General features: G+C 37.5%; 1 protein-coding gene across 2 annotated transcripts; it reads right to left on the bottom strand.

Moving 5' to 3' along the window:
* Nucleotides 1-40: 40 nt before the first annotated feature.
* On the bottom strand, nucleotides 41-18,836 carry LOC116262111 (isoleucine--tRNA ligase, chloroplastic/mitochondrial). Of its 2 annotated transcripts, XR_004174419.2 has the most exons (23): nucleotides 18,614-18,836; nucleotides 17,335-17,533; nucleotides 17,056-17,210; nucleotides 16,877-16,978; nucleotides 15,651-15,720; nucleotides 12,883-12,995; nucleotides 12,732-12,800; nucleotides 10,984-11,091; nucleotides 10,468-10,618; nucleotides 9,570-9,801; nucleotides 8,928-9,214; nucleotides 8,680-8,816; nucleotides 8,345-8,492; nucleotides 7,644-7,775; nucleotides 6,069-6,194; nucleotides 5,617-5,744; nucleotides 5,378-5,542; nucleotides 4,902-5,027; nucleotides 3,034-3,107; nucleotides 2,659-2,908; nucleotides 1,200-1,379; nucleotides 469-919; nucleotides 41-250 (listed from the first exon to the last, which is right to left on the bottom strand). XR_004174419.2 is itself a non-coding variant. In XM_031641203.2 (22 exons), the coding sequence occupies exons 1-22, from the start codon at nucleotides 18,638-18,640 to the stop codon at nucleotides 674-676; spliced, it is 3,225 nt and encodes a 1,074-aa protein (XP_031497063.1). In that variant the 5' UTR covers nucleotides 18,641-18,836; the 3' UTR covers nucleotides 338-673. The 2 variants fall into 2 exon arrangements, 1 of the variants encoding a protein (XP_031497063.1); XM_031641203.2 differs by lacking the exon at nucleotides 41-250 and having other exon boundaries at nucleotides 338-919.
* Between the last annotated feature and the right edge of the window lie 283 nt (nucleotides 18,837-19,119).

Raw genomic sequence — 19,119 nt, 5'->3', positions numbered from 1 at the left:
ACAGCTGCTAGGGCTGTTCTTTTCTTTTCTTTTTATTTTTTTTCCTTCTTGGGTTAATTAGCGTGCAGAATTTTGGGGAACTTACCCCGAGTATTGAACCTTGACTTTGTTCTACTTCAAGGTCTGGAACTAAGGCCGTTGAGTTGCCACGGTTGCCGAGGTAAACCTATGTCTTCTTTCGAAACTGGTTCTGTGAAGTCCCACCTAAAAAAAACATAGCCTCCTGTTGAGGGGAAATTGTTGCAAAATCCTGTAAAATACCGCACCGTTTAAAAGTTCATTCGCCACATTTCTCAAATATCAAAGTAACACCTTAACTATTCGTTTGTAAGTTAAATGAGCATGGAAAAAAAAAATCTTCCATTTCCTTGGGGATAATATATTAAATATTTTTTCAAACATAAATTAGAAAAAATGATCGACCTGATATATACATCATATGAAGAATAAAAATAAACTGCTTCTAACCTTGTCTTTGCGGTCATCAATCTGAAGTCCTCTTTGTGGCTAGTTTAGTTCCCGTTTGATCCGTTTCCTTTATTTTAGGCACCTACCAGTAAGAGGTTGGCTTGCTGGAGAGAGGGAAGAACAAGGATCCTGATACAGTGCTGAGTCTGCTGACAACATCCATCCGCAGAGTCGGGCGTAGTTGGTTGTGTGGACTACAGTGAATTTAGCTAGCACTTGCTGCAGCTAATTGAGGTTGGTTTTCCATGATCACATTGTAACAGCGGCCACAAAGTGTTGGATGACCAGCAAATGTCCCAACTTGAGTAGAATAGTGCCAGCACCTTTCACACTTGCCACCATCAGCAGAAGATACTCCAATCCAAATCGTGTTCCCTCCTTTCGTATCATAATGACCGGTGTAGGGAATATCTTGACTGGACATGTCTTCCATGGAAGAAACAATTTCAACCTAGAGAAAATCCATGCAACGCAAAGTTAGCAAATAACACTTGACTTTCAAACTCAACAGTGGAGTACAGAAAAGATACTTGGGCCAGATTACCCATGCTCAAGTTGGCCATGCAAAATAGTAGTCTATCTTAGAGGACTGATTTATGCAATTTTTCTTCTTTATGGTTATATGTCAAAATGAGCGTTCAGACCCAGAAATAGCAATCCACATTAATAATCTCTCAATAGAACACAAGTACACAACCAATAAGTACACCACATTATGAATCAGAACTTGCCTGGGATATTATGAATATCCTGTGAAGACTGTCTGCATCATTGCTTGCTTGACACAGTTGTTGCAATTTAGTAGCTAGCTCTCGATCAGAAGTATGTATCCAGACTTTTGCATCTAAGCTGGAACCAATCATCTTTCCTGTTCTGGCAGTCTCCAGAACTTTATTCACCTCTGTTCTCAACTGGTCCAGGACAAGGAACAAGACTCTCATACAAGAAAGAAAATACAACAAGCAAGCTGTAAATAATTCAACTATTGTACGATACACATAATCTGTCTCATGCTAGAAGGCCATAAGCCTATTAACCCAGTGGACAGGATAGTGAATAAAATTGCAACCAATGGATGTGCATAATGTTCATGTTTCTTATCCATCCGACATTGCCTGTGGTGAATTCTAATAGGATTCTAACTTTTTAAGATTAGCTAATATATCCTGGTTCAGAAGAATTAGATCAGAACATCGATCTCAATCCAATTAGCAGATTGGTAGGTTAATGTCATAATAAGCCAATAGCAGGAAATTAAAATTTGTTCTCACTAAGCAGAGTACATTGCATAAATGTATTTCCCCGATAAAAATGAAACATTTGATTCATGTACCAGAAGAAAGATTTCCCATCCCTTGGGCGAAAAGCTATGTGCCTATAAAAGATGGATTAAGTGGAACAGAACCATTTGACCGAAACCAAAGTCCCACCAGGGACTTTGGCCACAAATGCATCAAGTGTAAAAGGAAATCTAAGAGCAACACAAGGTAGCAGGCACAGCAGCTCTGCACTTTATACACCTTTGTCAGTGATGTTTTCTCCTCTTGATTGTCTCGACTTTTAAGTTAGCATAATGTGGCATTTAGGACATTCCCTTTCCAAAACCATTAATTGACCATGCAACTAAAAGGAAAGAAGAAGCATCGAGGAAATTGGTGCAAAAAGTGCTGCATAAAAAGCCATGTATAATATGCAATGCAGCGTCTCTTGCATAGTTCAAGATAAGAGCCATGAGCACAAAAGTGCTTGGGTTTCTAATAGTTTATATTACTTTATGTCTATGATGTCAGATTCTCTCTAGACATGGATATTTTGGGGCTTTTATGCAGTAGCTTCTTTCAGATATCTTTTATAATCAAGTTAACATGCAGGATCTTTCCTTTTTATCATATTTCTTCTGGCTGAAGGACGTGGGATTACCTGTCTGTCTCCTTTGTTACTGTGTTAAAACAGACTGATAGAACAGCTCCAGGTCATTACCATTCAAAACCGTTTAAATCATTCAAGAAGAAGCACGAAAAGTTTATGAAATACTGTTGCGTGCTGTCTAAGATAATTGTGTTGCTTACTTCAACTGCAGAACATTCATATACAAAACACATGCAGCATCAAAAAATAAAAAAGAAATGTCATAAATTAGTGAAGAGACATTTGTGCTAAAGAAATACATTATGCAAGGACAAAAATTACCTCAAGAACATTGGACCAAAAACCAACATCTTCAAGTGGCATTGCCGCCCACTGGTGGTCTATAGTTGGCCAACGTGCTTCAAACACAAATTTCGCCAAATATCCATCTGCCATAACAAATTTAAAAGGCAGACACTGCCAAACATCCTCAGACAAGTGTGGTAATATTGGAGCAATCACTCTAACAATAGACAAGAGATGGGCCGCAAGTACAGTTTGACAACTTCTCCTTGTTGGACTTCTTGTTCCCCTGGGATATCAAACCCAAAAATACATCATAACGAAAGCAGACATAAAAATTATCAGAATCACATTTAAAAGATAGATATAAAAATTTAAACAAGTAATTTCTATCTGCTAGAGTGTGAACCATACCCTACGTATAATCGGTCCTTGGCAACATCAAAGTAGAAATTCGACAAGTCAACAATTATGAATCGTTGTATAATCTGAAATGAAGAATACATTAGACAATTCGAACATTAGCAAATGCAAGCAAGAATTATACAACACAGTAGCAAACCATAAAATGGATTTCATCAATGCAATTGACTAGCAAGTAGCAAGACATAATATGGACATTGCAAGTACAATAAACATGCAAGGCATGGATATGACTGAGGATTCATTCTGTGAAACCGACAAGAACCCAAAAAAAAAAACCTCCTTTTTCTGCTGCTCCAAGAGGACAGAATTTAATGTGGGAAATAGGCAGAAGTATAATCACTGGGCTGAAAGCTTTTACTTTTATTCATTCATAATTGTAATGAACAAGCAAAGCAGTGCTCTTGAAGGCTCTTTTAGGACACAAGCTCTACCACAAAAGCACATCTCAACTCAATAACAGCAATGTGGTTTGAGATGCCAATTACAGATTTAACAGTTGCACCATAAGATACTTCAAAAGAGAATCTGTCCTACAGATAATAAACCAAAACTCGTATTCTTAGGAACATTTTCATGCCTTTTATGTGATTTCTCAGCTAATCCACAATGGTGCTTCATATGGACTGCCACACCAGCATTGACGCAGCTCGTGTGTGGATGCAAGTGGGGCTTTGATGCAGCAAAGAACAGGTTACCACACCTGAACATTTCCACCCAAATCAGGGTGTGCGCCCAACTCAGGTTAGGCTACACCTGACCAGTCAAAGATGAACCCAGGTCAATGTTGACCAAATTTCATCTCGTCCATATTTTGTGGTGAAAAATTTTAAAAGACAAAAGGGGGTTTTAGGCTCAACAAAACCCCCCACCCACCCACCCCCCTTTGGGCCCCCTTCTCTCTCTGAGACTTGCATGCTGTTGGTATGGTCAGCTGTTCATTTATTTATGGTTGCTATTGCAGATCATAGTCAAGTGAATTCAGATATATTTTTTTTTGTGTTTTTCGTCTTCAAAGCATGTTTACTTCTATTTGAATGAAATATACATGACCCATGAGATATGCTATATCTGTAATGAGACCTATATCATGACTCTCTTACAAAATCTGTATGCTCAAGTAAACACATAGGCTATTTGCTGAATATAATAGATATTATTTTTGTGCAAAACACACACATATTCACTTTTCCTGCACCCAAGTTTTTTGAAGAATGCTGCATCAGCGCCTATATGACATAGTTTCTAAGAAATCCCCCTAGGTAGCATCATTACATTGACAAATATTACATCAATCTTGAGTTTGGCAAATACATATTTGACCTATGACCCAAAGATGAATAGCTAACAATGGCATAAGGATAACCATCATGAATATGGTTGACAATGTTCAGTGATCTAGCATGGGTGGTGAGAATAATACAACAAGAACAAAGAAGAGGTGCAGAACAATACATGGCAATGACCAGGAAACTGCAAGCAAATTAAGAAATATCAATATCAGTTTTCATGCTAATGTCTACTTTGGACGATTCCAGAAAGAATTATGCCAACTAGGGTTCCCCAGCCATTTGGCAGCTTTGACTTCCTAGCACCATGCTCATAAGCAAATTAAGAACTACTAGTGTCATTTTCCATGTAGCATTTTTTGCAAATAAAGTTGGATAATCCAGAAAAATTATTGTACTGATTAGGTTTTCACAGCCATGCACGTCACACGTTTTCAACTTACAGCTTGCATCTTTCTTCTGGTGGTACTCATCACAATACTTCCTTAACTTTCATGTCTTGTGAGACCAAGAGATTGCAAGCAGGAATTATACACTGTAATAATTAAAGCAAAGAAATGAGAAAAATACCTGGAATATTTTGTAGAACTGATAGCTCTCATAGCCCTCCTTGATGCTACTGACAACATTTTGTAGTTGGAATAAAGCATGACGATCAATCATTGGGAGGTTGTCATAGGAAACAGCATTCTCAGGCTACAATTAAAGAGAACATATAGTAAGAAAAGAAACACTACTGATATTATTATGTTTATCTCAAAAAACAAGACAAGTTAGAAGTTTCCACAAACAACAGACATCGTGATCAAATATTTCAGCAGCCTATCCTTTACATAATTTCTCAAGAATGATAACCATTAAGTGAAATAACATGATAACACCATATGCATATTCTAAACAATGTAAGAAAATATGAAATTGAGCTGTTATTTTCAGGTAGGAAAGCTAATTGTTTTTCAGTCTAACAGTAGCAGTGCAACTAAAATGAAATGGCCAAATTATCATGTCTACAAAAACACTAAGTGCCAGAAAATTGACAGAAATACCTCCCAATCATGTAAATTAGACAAAAGATAACGTAGAGTTCCTCGAAGTTTCCGGTAAATGTCCGACATTTGCCGTAGAATTTGAGGACCAATCAACACATCACTAGAATAATCCACACTAGAAACCCAGAGACGCAGTACATCAGCTCCATAAGCAGGTGATTCCTGTCATATAAGTATTTGTCAAATAACATAATGTCAATATAAAGCATGAAAGAAACTGTACTAATCATCCTCACCTTTGTATTTTTTCCTCCATCAATCACAATGGCTGGATCTATAACATTTCCCACAGATTTGCTCATCTTCAAACCCTTCTCATCAAGTACAAATCCATGAGTTAAAACGCTTTTATATGGAGCCATACCTGAGGAAAAAAAATGTTTCTGGTAAACAGGTCCAGATGAAACCTAAACTTACAGCAAATAAATAATTATTAAAAAATGCCTATAGCAATAGATTAATTTGAAAAGCTTCTTAAGGTGTCACAAGTTGTATGGGAGTTATCAATTGCTGTACCGATGGTGGCAGAGACACACATAAAATGATAAGTTAGTCAGAAACATTCAACTTTAGGAGGGTTCATGATTAACAAGCAGCCTTACAAGTGTTGGACAGGCAAGTGATAAGATACTCTTATAGGTTAACCATCAGGGTGCCTAATAAGAGAACAAGCTTAAGCACAACAAACCTTTTGCAGCAATGCAAGTAAGCAGTGAACTCTGGAACCAGCCACGATGCTGATCCGTTCCTTCAAGATACAAATCTGCTGGCCAGTTAAGTCCCCTTTTCTCTAGAACAGCTGCCCAAGAGGACCCTTCACATTTGATGAGTTTCCAAGACAAGTTGTCAGTACTCTACTAAGAATGTCGGCAAGCGGTATAAACCCAAAACTTTCAATTTACCCAGATTCAGTGCAAATGAAAGAGGGATGGCATTTATTCATTTTATGTCATCCTTAAATCGATTATAGAGTATAAGGTGACATCACAATTAAATCAAACAATTGAATCACAACTGCCACGTATGTTCACTTTGAAAATAAGCAATTAAATTTAATTTAAGATGAGAACAAATATAAGTAAACCTGCAATGAATTGGTCAGAAATAGAAGATAGCAAAAGAATAACAAACCTGCATAAACATATAGGTTTTTATGTGGTGTTTATTTTACATCCTCTGGGAAGGAAACCATATCCCCCAGTACTCCATAACAGAGAAAATGGTTCTACACAAATTTACCTTCCAGAAAGACCACATCTTCCGCAAGTGCAATCAGCTGTTTATCTAAAAAAGGAAAGAGAATGTTTTCATGCACACATGATTGTCTGAAAAATACTCTGTGCCATGCATTGGTGTAAGCCAATCCCTAATTCATTGGCACCCTTAGGTAATCCCCAAACTTTTTGCTGACAGCTGCATGATTGCATTAATTCTTTGCATAGTTATCTGCCTATCAAATCATTTTAAACCTTTCAGGGGAATGATTAGAAGAATGACTATTAGGACATGACCATCACATAATAACCATTTTATTTATATACAATTAGCTCATACTTGGGTTAAAATAAGTTTCAAGTACCACTACCACCATTCTAGACTACTCTAGGAGGCCTTTAGAATTCATGAATTCTTACAGCATGTCCATGGACATGGTTGCAATTAATGGTCAATTGTACCTCTTAAAATGCTAGCTGCATTACTGCATCAAACAGACAACACATGTGTTGCATGTCTATCAGAATGGAGAAGATAAATGCTTCCATGCACGGATTCAAAAAAAGTTCCACTAAAAGAAATCTAGCACAGAGCAAACATGACTTGAAGCTTGTCTATTTTGGGCTACAACACATCAGTAACCAATAGGTTCAAAAATTTAGACGAAAATAAACATCGCTCAAATTTCACTTTACTTATAACTTTGAGAAGTACCTATGGAGGTAGTAGAGTTCCTTTTCTATAAGAATGGAAATGAATTTCCTTTCTATCTCAGGGAAAAAAAACATTGGTCAACCTTTTTACTTGTTTTATAACCCAAGAATTCTAAGTCCAACCTTTAGGTACAAGTGCTGTTTACTAGACAATGGGAAAAGGCCTTGCTCCCTCGGAATCACCTCATCAAGAAACACAAGGATCAGCATGGTCTGATTGGATAAAATGTACTAGTAAAATACAAAAAGGAACTTAAATCCAACATTAACTGTACCCAAGAGCAAATGGACTACACTTTTTCCAGTTAGCAGGAGGTATAATCTGGAGTACATACCAGAATCAAACCAAACATCCATTGTGTCAGTTCCTTTCTGATATTCACAAGCTTTATCACGATATTTCTCAGGCAGTAGTTCATCAACAGGCATATACCACCATGCATCACTACCCTTTTCAGCTATTATTGCTGCAAAATAAGCATATCATGAATAAAAATTAGAGCTTGACAAAGAAAGGACATACATCTGTCTAGTTAGAGCAAAAAAAGTTCAATACCATTACCATAGAAACATGAATACAAGGGGAAAATCAAATGATTGCAGAACCAAAAACATTGAGTATCCTCAAGCAGGATATTAATCCAACAAACCCAAACTATTAAGTCACTTAGTAGTAGGTTTTTCAAGGTGGAGATTACATTTGCGATAGTTACATGAGAAGTGCACTTACAGATGAGGTATTCAGCTATAATACATTGTGCTCAAGAGCATGCCTATATATATACATATATATACCATTCTATCATGGATTTATGAGAAAGTTGTAGTAATTAGCCAGATTCCATATGCAGCTTAAGAATACCAAACTTTATAGCTAGAAGCATCTCCAATTTCAGCATGATGTTCTGATGTTTGACTATAAAATAACATTTACATATAGCATGTCTATGACCTTCTAAGAATAGCAACATTGAAACATAAATGAACTGCAGAAAATAAGAGGAAGCCCTAGGAAACAAAAAACAAAGAATTTTACACTTAATATGGTCGATTGTCTCCTTGTTCATCAGGGGCTCTTTTGAATGAATGTGATAAAAAGCTGGAATGGGCACGCCCCATGTTCTCTGCCTTGAAATGCACCAATCAGAGCGGGAGGATGTCATTGTTGCAATCCTGTTTTCTCCCTGTGAATCAACATAATAAAGTTAACCATATAACAAGAATGAAAACAAACACCTAACAGAGCAGTCAAAAGTATTAACAGATACGTGAAAGGATCATAAACTATAACTAATGATCGGTCTGCATTGTGGACAAGTTGATAACAATAGTATACAAAAATAAAGAGAAGAAGAAATGAGAGAAAGATACCTGTGGTGGAACCCATGACACTTTACTGATTGCATCCATAGCATCTCTCCTGAACCCTTCTACTGATGCAAACCACTGCTCTGTAGCCCTAAATATGGTTGGCTTTTTTGTTCTCCAATCATACGGGTACTTATGCTCTGCCAAAAAATATCATGTCAGAAGGTGCCACAGTTACCTGCCACATTTTCAAAGGAGACATGATAATGGATCTCAGACCACTGATTGCATCTGACACCTATAATACTCACTATATGGTTCGTGCTTCATGAGCAACATTTTTTCATCCAAAAATCTAATGACGGCAGTATTTCCATCACCAAGAACATCCAAACCACTGAATTGTCCAGCTTCATCTGTAAACTTTCCATTATCATCTACAGGAGAAAATATGGGCAACCCATATTTCAGACCAGTTACATAATCTTCTTGACCATGGCCAGGAGCTGTATGGACTAAACCAGTTCCTGATTCAGTGGTTATGTACCCCTCCCCAAGGACAACAGAGCATTCTGTGCCTCCAACTGGATGGATATACCTGCCCCAAGTTAAAAGTCGTTAAGTTGCTAAGACAATGGAAGCACAAGGGTGTAAAACAAACTTTCACTTTGGGAAGAAGAAATTAAAAAGCAGAACTACAATATGCCAGAAGCAGGTGGATTGAGGAAGTCAAATGTCATTAGACCAAAGGCAGTGTTGGTCATGGTTTGACTCCTTCACATGTCACCCTCATAAAAGCTGAAACAAAGCTATGTCCTTGAACCAAGAAGGTTCCCCCAGAGGGTTTCCTGCGCCCGAAGGATTCAGGTATCTATTTCTCCATCAGCTTTCTTGGAAAAAAAAAAAGGAAAGGGAAAAAGGTAAACGGATATTATCTTCATTCCCAGATAAACCTGCAATTCTCAAGAACAGAACCCAGCAGAGTCTTCTTTATGGTAAGTTTGACTCCCCACTTGGTTTCCAGGGTAGAAACAAGATCAGATGCAACGACAACAAATAGCTTCTGATGTCCACTTCTTAGAGTCTTGCTGAGTATGGTGTTACTAGTTTTTGATGTTATATTGTCTTCCACAAGCGGATGCACTTCAGCAATAGCATATAGCAGCACAGGATTTACTGCAACAGCTGATGAAAGAAACAAAAACATAATAATAATAATATTATGTCATAAATAATATCTTTTCGAATCAAAACAAGTCCAGCAAAAAGAAGAAGCAGCCTCATAATACCAGTTTGATAGCAAAATGGATTAAAAAAAAAATTGAAAATAAATTACTCATTGCTTTCACATTTCAGTAAAAACACCTTCATGTCAAAATATTCATTAATCACTGTTTCTGTTTGATTGTTTAATTACTTTGACGGTCACTGTGGATGGATTCGATATACCTCCCAGTTATGAAGATTTCTGTAATTTATCTTGCATATAGGCAGTTATTGTTTTCCTTATTTTCTATATTTGATGCCATCTTGCAGTGTCATTTCGTCTATAAATTTCTGGAAGAAAAGGAGCCACAAATATGGAGAAACAAACATATTAAGCTTACTCTTTGACATCTGACTTGTACTATGTTTTTTAAATCTTAGTCAATGTAAATGCATGAGTTTCTGTTTGTGTCTGTATGTCTATAGTTCAGATTCACCTATACCTTTTCCAAATTTACTAATATGATCTTTTTAGTTACTGCATATTTGTGCCCGCACTAGGTTTTTTTCTGACTACACCACTAAAATAAAGGCCCATTTACTAAATGAGTCATGACAGGAACAAAAGGTATGAGAGACGCTCACCAGCATTTCCTGGGATGGTCCAAGGCGTAGTAGTCCATATGGCCAATGAAACATCGGGAAGAAATTCTTTGAAGAAGTCCAGTGAAGCATCAGGAACATGGGTTACCTTGAATATGGCATATATACTTTGTGAAACATGTAGCTCTGGGTACTGCACACAATATGCTCAACAACATTAGATCATATATAATACCACCATGGAAGCAAAAGCTATGGCTTTAGACTTTAGTGTGTGTTAAAAGGTATGGTTTTAGTGTGTGTTCGACAGAGGATGCCGTAAATTTTGTAAAATCATTTGGATCTACAGCACAATTTTTTCATTGGATACAAAAGCAAATAAGATACAATACTATTTGTCCATCAAATTTTGCAGCTGATGTCCCAATACTACTGATATTTAAATCTTCCCACAAAAATTTGGGAAGTATGTCCAGCAACAGAAATATTACAAAAATCCTGCAGAATACTTACGAAATAAAAAAGGTCAGGTAAATGGCAAATGTGGATATATCTTACCTCCAGTTCAGCCTCTGCAAGAGCAGTACGTGAGGATGGACTCCAATGCACAGGCTTCCGACCCCTATAAATATGGCCTTCTAGAGCCATTTTGCCAAACACCTCTATCTAATTCAACATAGAATGACAGAAAAATCATCACATTTATTTTAATAAATACATAAAAATTTGAAAAATAATATCACCATGCTGCAAACAAAAGCAGATACTAAATGAAATTTCAGATAAGCTGTGTACAGTATTGACTATTAAGAGATATACCCCACAAATAGAAGCACAAATAAGAATGCATGTGGATAGGTGCTTTGTACATGTATTGAAAGAGCAAAACCTTTTTAGGGATGCAACATGGTTTTGAATAGGATTCAATGCTTAAATCCCCCTATAAGTCAAGCCAAGCTCAATTCTTGTGTTAAGTAGGATCTGACTACACCCTGCACCTAAACTGGAAGTAAAGCGACCCGACACATAGCCCCACCGGGCTCGGGCCCCTGATTCAATGGATCCCAACCTGCCTCCCAACAGCTTCGCTTCCAACCCAAAAAGGTTAGGAATCATGACAACTAACCACTTAACATCCCCTTTTGTAAGGCCTTGAATATCTCTCACAATCTTTAATACGTGGCTAAACTTTTCAAAGTGGGGAATTACAATCCATCCCCCTTACGGTACACGTATGCATGTGTGCGGAACCCTAGGTCCGAATGTTGAACTAGTGCTTGCTCTAAAACCACTGAAACAAACTGACCCACACCCTCACCGGGCCCAATCCCTTGGTCCGACGGATCCCAACCCGCACCTAGCAACTTCGTTTCCAACCCAAAAAGCCTAGGAACCAAGACAACTAACCACTTAACAAACCTTTTTATAAGCCCTTGAACATCTCTCACAATCTTTAATATAAGACTAAACTTTTTAAAGTAGGTCATTACAGGAAGCAACTAAAAACACTTTGGCACCAAATTCAGATATGAGCTGGTCCAACTCTACCACAGACACACACCACAAAATGGAGATTACCCATTAAGAGAATCCAGTGATAAGTAACATACAGTACCATCAAGAATGAGTCTAAGTGAAGCCAAGAGCCACATTACATAACCTAAAAGAAAACCTAAGCCTACAACTGAACTAAAATTGATAAAACTAGAACTCAAGTATGGCTGAACCCGTACCTGGATCATTTACAACCTTAGATGGGTGGAATAAATGCAACCAACATGCATGTTTTGTGTATGCACTTGTCCTCATGATAATAACAAGTGCACTACTAATGCCCTTGACCAATTTTCAGACAAATTGGCAGCTTCAATCATTAAAATGAAAAGGAATAGAATGCAAAGTTTTTGCATCTACCTCATATAAATTATATAAATTCTAGGCTTTTGACAACTAATGCATGAAATCATCACATTTAGATGATTTCCAAGGGTGTAAAAGCTTCAGTACAGTAGCAGAGGCACATGTGGGCTGGCGTTGGCAATTGCACACGCCAGCCCACGTAGATTTACTTATTTTCATATTAATACCTCATGGCTGTTTAACTATTTACATGTAAATTGCCTCTTAAAAGTTATAATTTGATGTACTAGTGCCCCTTGGTCAGAAAGTTCTGGCTCTGCTAGTGGTTCGGCAAAGACTCACAATTGAATGCAACAATTTCCATTTACCAGCCAAACTTCATTCATTGTTTTGTGCGTGCTTGGGATTTGTTTTTGGCTATAGGGAGGGGCGTTGTTTATACAAACCTGGGCAGCTTCATATTCCGGAGAGAGAGTCAAATAAGCATTTTCCCAATCTCCCCATACACCATACCGCTGTATTTACATAAGGAGCAAAAAGTAAGCAACCATATTCAATGTTTTAGCCTTATAGGAACTGAACATGTTCAGCAATCACCTTAAATGATTTCATCTGAGTCATAACAGTTTCTTTAGCAAACTTTGCAGCTTTTTTCCGCAACTTTAATGGTGTAAGTTCCTTCCTTGCATCGCTATCCATAGATTGCAAAACTGTTGCATGGAAAAGGAAAAGGTCACCGATAACAGTTGAATTGAAAATATGTCAATGATTAATATCATCAATCCCTGATTATCATCAATCAATAGGAATCAGTCTCCCACAAACAAATCTCCTTCAAACCGGTTGTATTCTCTCTCAAATCAATGATTTACCACTCAAACCATGATTTGTCTCAAAACCCCTAAGCTTCCCCTCCCAAAGCTCCTAGAAGTGTTTGGAATGAGGAGAAGTGGCGCCTTTTGAGACAAAAAAATGAAACAGAAGGGTGTCACGCTATTTTAAAATGTCCCAGCCCCATATAGTACAATATGGAGTGTATCGGCCATATCAATACCATATCGTATGATACGGCTGATACACCACCGACACACTTAAGAAACACATATTCTGGTGTATCATAAGGGTTTCTTTGACCTATATGATACATATTGTATGATCATGTATTGTACAATATGGATAACATTGGACCAGAGCTCAAAGCCATGAGGATACTACTTTTATATAAAGGCCAACAAAATGGGGACGCTTACCTCGAAAACAAAAGGTGCACTTGGGCTTCTTATGTTAATGGGCAACCAACACACATCTTCCTCTCCCAAAATAAAAATAAAAAAAGGTGGTCCCTCTCATATTAAAAAGGTATGTTAAGGGCTCGTCCAACATGCACATTGATCTACACGATTTTGTTCAGGACATATTCCAAGTTCCATGATTAAGAATTTTAGCCACATATATGTAAATATGATTAGCAAAAAGTATTTTCACAACATAGTCAAAGTGATTCATGCAACCCGTACATGAATTTCACTTCTGCACATGCTTTCGTCTACATAACAAACTTGTAGGTTTTGCTTGCAAATTCCAGCTTCACTCACATAATAATAATCTACTACAAGATTCTCTAGATTTAAAAAAAAAAAATTTGTTTGAGAAGTATTTGTCCATTCTTGAGAAGTAAAAAATGGTAGGCCACAGATGTCAAGAATATGTGGAACATATTGTCAAAAATACCATTCTAGAGTTATTATTAATTAGGTTTTTCTAAGGTATTTATTTACCCAAAAGTTTGTTTTTGTCAGGAAAATTTTTCAGAAATTAAAAAATTAAAAGAAAATACAAAAAAGTAATAAAAAAATTATGGATTACAAGCTATGTCACCAAGGTGCGTGGTGCGGGTGCCAGTGCGGGTGCCGGTACGGCACGTCTCAAAAAAATTAGGTGCGGCGGTGCGGTGAAGATATTTTATTATTATTATTATTATTATTATTATTATTATTATTATTATTATTATTATTATTATTATTAATTTTTCGTAGAAATTGAATAACACATATCTCTTGTTTGTGCAAAAGGAATTTGCATCTATCGATCTTAAAATCAAAATAGCGAAAGCTTGCGCTCTTCACTGCCGATGGTCGACACAAATATTGGCCTCTTGAGGTGTTTCATGGTCTTGAGTTTTGACTATAGAAATAAAATTTTGGAAACAAAACTCTGCCATAAATTGGAATTACAATGAAAATTTCAGTTTTAGTGTCCTTTTGTGTTTTTTGTGTTTAGCAGCCTCAAACTTTGTTTCCAAATTTGAAAATTATGCGTTTAATATAATAAAATTAAAATTTTAGAATTAATGAATTAAAACCATCATAGCATGTGTTAAAGAGATATGAAAAAACTTTAACCATTTGAAATCATAATTCTACTCCTTAACATTGAATTACAATTATGAAATTTTAATTCAAGATTTTGATGCCCCAATTTTCATTTTCGTGGACACCCTTGCCGTCTACATTTATAAAACACTCAACCTCTATAATATTAAACTTAAAAAAGTAATAATGTGATGAGTACGTTTTCTTGCCATTAAATGTGAACACACTGCCCAAAAAAAATCTGACGCTCTCTCTCCTCTCCCTACCGCCCTCTCCCCTGCACTTTCTCTCTCCCGCAGTCTTCCCCTGTACTCTCTCTCTCACCCGCAGTCTTCCCCTGCACTCTCTTTCTGTCACAGGTGCGGTTTTGGTGCGCACCACAGGCGAATCCGCACCCGCGTCGCGTCAACGCGGGTGCGGGTCCATTTATACCGCACCCTGGTGACAGAGATTACAAGCCTTTTACTATTCTTTTACATAAACATTGTTAAATATTCAAAAAATTTAAATCATAAAAAAATAAAAAATGTAAAACAAATGTTTTAATTTTGAAATACATTAAACCATGTTTTTAAGGGACAAATCAAGATATTATGATGAGGAACATTTTTTTGGCAATTTTTTTCAAAATATGAGAATATTTTGCTATTTTTCTGTTGTTATCTGTTTTGCCAATACTATCGCAATATTTTTGAAAATACCATAATATTTGTGACAATGGTGGAACATTGACAATTGCAAATAGGAAATGTAAACAAAAGGTCTTCGAGGAGGAAAATATAAAGGCATTCTAACATTGAAGGCCATCAAGCAAAAGCATACAAGCCACAGATTGCATGGAATAATAGCCACATTATACATGATATGTGGGGAGGCATGTAATCAGGGGCTACAACTGCTACACAGTTCATGTTGAATACCCGATATGTGCCTACATGACCTAAGATTACCAAAAAGAAAACAAAAAATACTCGATCTTCATATATTACTTGCCCTTCAGTTCTATCGGAAGACCATGGCAGTCCCAACCGGGCACGTAATGCACCTTATAATTTTGAAGAAGCTGCAGAAAACAAAGACACTCGATAAGCAAACAAAGCAAAATGAAGCATGATGTCAGGTGAGCGATATACAGGCAACAAATGGGTTAATTCTGCTTCCATAATTTCATTTAGTATGTACCGTACCTAGTGCTGTGAGCTATTAAAAAATCCTTACATATATATAAACTAACATACAAATCAAGCACCATGCATGTGTTTAACTATTCCAAAACTCCTATAGTACTACTACTATCTCTAGAACAGGATACGATACTCGTGTTTTTTAATTCTGCTGGGAATAGCGATAGTCCAAATAGCTTCTCACAATTAATGCCTTCAAGTAGTCCTGCTATTTTTAAGTCATCAAGGAGGACCCTCCAAGGGCACACTGTAAAGGATGGTTGACCGCATGGAACACTGAGTTCAGGAACCCTGGTTTTCCAAAATCCAAAGAGAGGTGGAGCCCACTATATGACACAAACAAGGAATGTGATGGACATGGAACACAGAAGTCTGCACATTCCACATACACCATATTCAGTGTTCCACCCAAATGGGTGGAAGGCCACGAAAGACGGTGACCAAGAGACGAGAAACAGGAGGCATCATTCTGCCTAAGCAAAGATGGGATGCTTCTGAGTGCTGCTTCTGGAACACCATTCTCGATGGTGTTCATAGACAGCTTCAAAATGTAACTTTTATTATATACACAGTTACACATGTTATGCCTATATGAATCTGTCTGTGTGCGTGTATGCAGAACATCATATAGGTTCTGTGCTACAAATGTCCTGCCTGTAAACTGCCCTAATAAGATAAAAGTTCAAAAGGATGGTTATCTGATGTCCTGGTGACTCATTAATACAATTTTTCAGTTTTTCTAATCTCCCTTTTTCTTTACTCTATGATCACATGTGATGGGGAAAATGAGAGTTTAACCCATCATCCTCATCAGGCATTTTCAGACCCATACTGGTTAAATCCAGCCACATTCAAGGATCCGAATGCAAAAAGGAATATAATGCAGGTGAATATTAAGCAAAAAACTTTGTATTATATAAACTACAAAAAAATGAGCCTCCTCCAAAAATAAATATTTCTAATTGATAAAAAAACATGCAACAAAAATTCAAACATTTCCATAAACCAATAAGGAAGTAAGCATAAAGGAATGACCTTATAGCGATTGATGATATCCTTTAAGATCTTGTTTAGTGCATGACCAATATGCAGATCACCGTTAGCATATGGCGGACCATCATGCAAGATGAAAACTCCCTGGAACAATATATCAACAGAAATTATGTTCTGAATTTTGATAAATTACTATCATATGCATTAAGCATGTTACTTACCCCATTGTTCCTATCGACAACCTTTTTCAACACTTGTTCAGCATCCCATAATTTCTGAATTTCAGGCTCCCTCACAGCAGAATTTGCTCTCATACCAAATGTTGTCCTTGGCAGGTCAACCGTGTTTTTGTATCTTCCATCCTCTTGCTTATCACCTGAAATGACTCACACCAGTTTTACAAGCAAAAGTGAAGCATGATATCTAGACCTCAAACCAGAAAACCAAGCACCACAACCTTCAACAAGGACATAGAACTGCCTATAGTTGCCTAACAATACCTGATGATGCCTTGTTTGCAGCCACAACAGGCCTCATAACTCTCGACTTCAAAAATGAACCATTGTCTTGATAACGATTTGAACAAAAAGATTTGGCAGTTGGCGTCACAAAAAACTTTGCAACAGAAGCTCTAGAAAGATGGAAGGCACTACCAATATTTGTGTACCCAACAGGGAGATAGAATTTTGGTGATAGAACCTGAAAGCATTAAAGCATGGCTTTGTTAAACAAAAATGGATATGTAGATAAATAGTTCCTGTCACAAAGCCCCCAAAACTAGCGATAAAAGGAAATCACACAAACATTAAGATATATGCACCGTTCAAGTTTTCCCATAATCTTATTTGTGCAGCCTCCATATGATAATACAAGCTTCACATCATGATATGCACAACCAGCTGAAAAAAGCTCTCATAGAAGGCATAGCCATGAACTTATCGTGGATATAAGGGAAATAACATACTAAGCTATTCACATACTAAATGAGAACAAGTTGGAAGCATTCCACTGAACTTGGGTTTCTGTAAATATAACAGCTTCTCAGCAAGCAAATGGGTTAGATTATGCTCTCTTCGAAAAGAGAGGCTCTAGCCTTATGTGGGAGAAACAGATATGAACTTTTATAGCCCCTTCACCACACAACTCCGTTACAGACTAGAGGAAAAATTGGTTAAAGAGGAAGAAACTTATTTAGGACTTTGACATCGGCTGTATTTAAATCCAGAGTAACCAAGAGATGAGAGCATACGACCCGGAATTCGCTTTCACGATTTCATACCAGCATGCCAATCCGAACGACGGTTAGATGTGCAATTATTCACATTGCGGCTGTGTCTCGTAATCAAGTCCCGCATACAGCTATCCGGATCCAATAAAAGGAGACCTGATACACATGCTAGATAAATATGCCATTGCTCACTGAACAAGACTCAGAACTTCCAATCTAGTCGTATTCATTTCCCGTCGATCAATCGCCGATAAGGGCTAGCATGGGGCGGGGAATAGCTGAGACGAACAAACAGACGGGAAGCTCCGCTTCCGAGCAATTTGCAAGACCAACCCGGCCACCGCGCTTAATCACTAACCTCCTAGTTGTGTATTTTCTCTACCAATCTCACGGATATTGTCACACACGCTGGAATTTCAAGTACGCAAGAAAAGCATCGAGATGCTTAAAACACCTTGACAGTTCCAGAAAGCTGGCATTCCAATAAGTCTTAATTGTAAGATATTAAACCCTACATGCCAACACAATAATGAAAATGCGATTGGAATTACCTTGTGCGAAGATGTTTGGATCGCCATGGTTCATCCGTTTGGGCTTCTGCCCCTCGTAGAGGTCCTGAAGATTCCGTTCACCGGCTGGAAGCATCAATTATCGATTTCGTTCACCGGCTGGAAGCATCAATGACCTTCATCGGCACAGACAACGCTCGCCCGCACACCCAAAAGAGAGCGGGAGTGGGGCGGGAAATGGGATAAGAAGAGAAGGTTTAGACAACGAGTCAAAACCTCATCCCGAACTTTTTTTTTTTTTTTTTTTTCCTCTATTTGTCCTCTCCCAACGGTGATTTTTTTCTTTCACACTTCATCTGGAAATCCCGAAATCCGAACGTTAGGGACGTTCAGTACTTTGAAAGCAATAGTATCCGAGTTTGGATCTTGGATCAGATAAATGTCACGGGCATTTAGTTTATAATTTTGGCCATTTCATTCGGGGCGTAGGTCTGAATTGGGTTGGTTACGTAGAGAATTGAACCAGACCCGACTGTGACACTCAATTT

Source organism: Nymphaea colorata, chromosome 10 (genome assembly GCF_008831285.2).
Source record: "Nymphaea colorata isolate Beijing-Zhang1983 chromosome 10, ASM883128v2, whole genome shotgun sequence".
NCBI lineage: Eukaryota > Viridiplantae > Streptophyta > Magnoliopsida > Nymphaeales > Nymphaeaceae > Nymphaea > Nymphaea colorata.
Note: the sequence above shows the minus strand (reverse complement) of the source record. Positions and strands in the feature narration are given on the sequence as shown.

Bases quoted from the DNA above. Each gene is read 5' to 3' on its own strand.
- LOC116262111 (XM_031641203.2), bottom strand. From the start codon at position 18,640: ATGGCGATCCAAACATCTTCGCACAAG. The intron at 17,211-17,334 runs GTATTGTTAGGC...GAGTCATTTCAG, and splicing joins TGCAAACAAGGCATCATCAG to GTGATAAGCAAGAGGATGGA. The intron at 9,802-10,467 runs GTGAGCGTCTCT...TTCTTTCATCAG, and splicing joins GACCATCCCAGGAAATGCTG to CTGTTGCAGTAAATCCTGTG.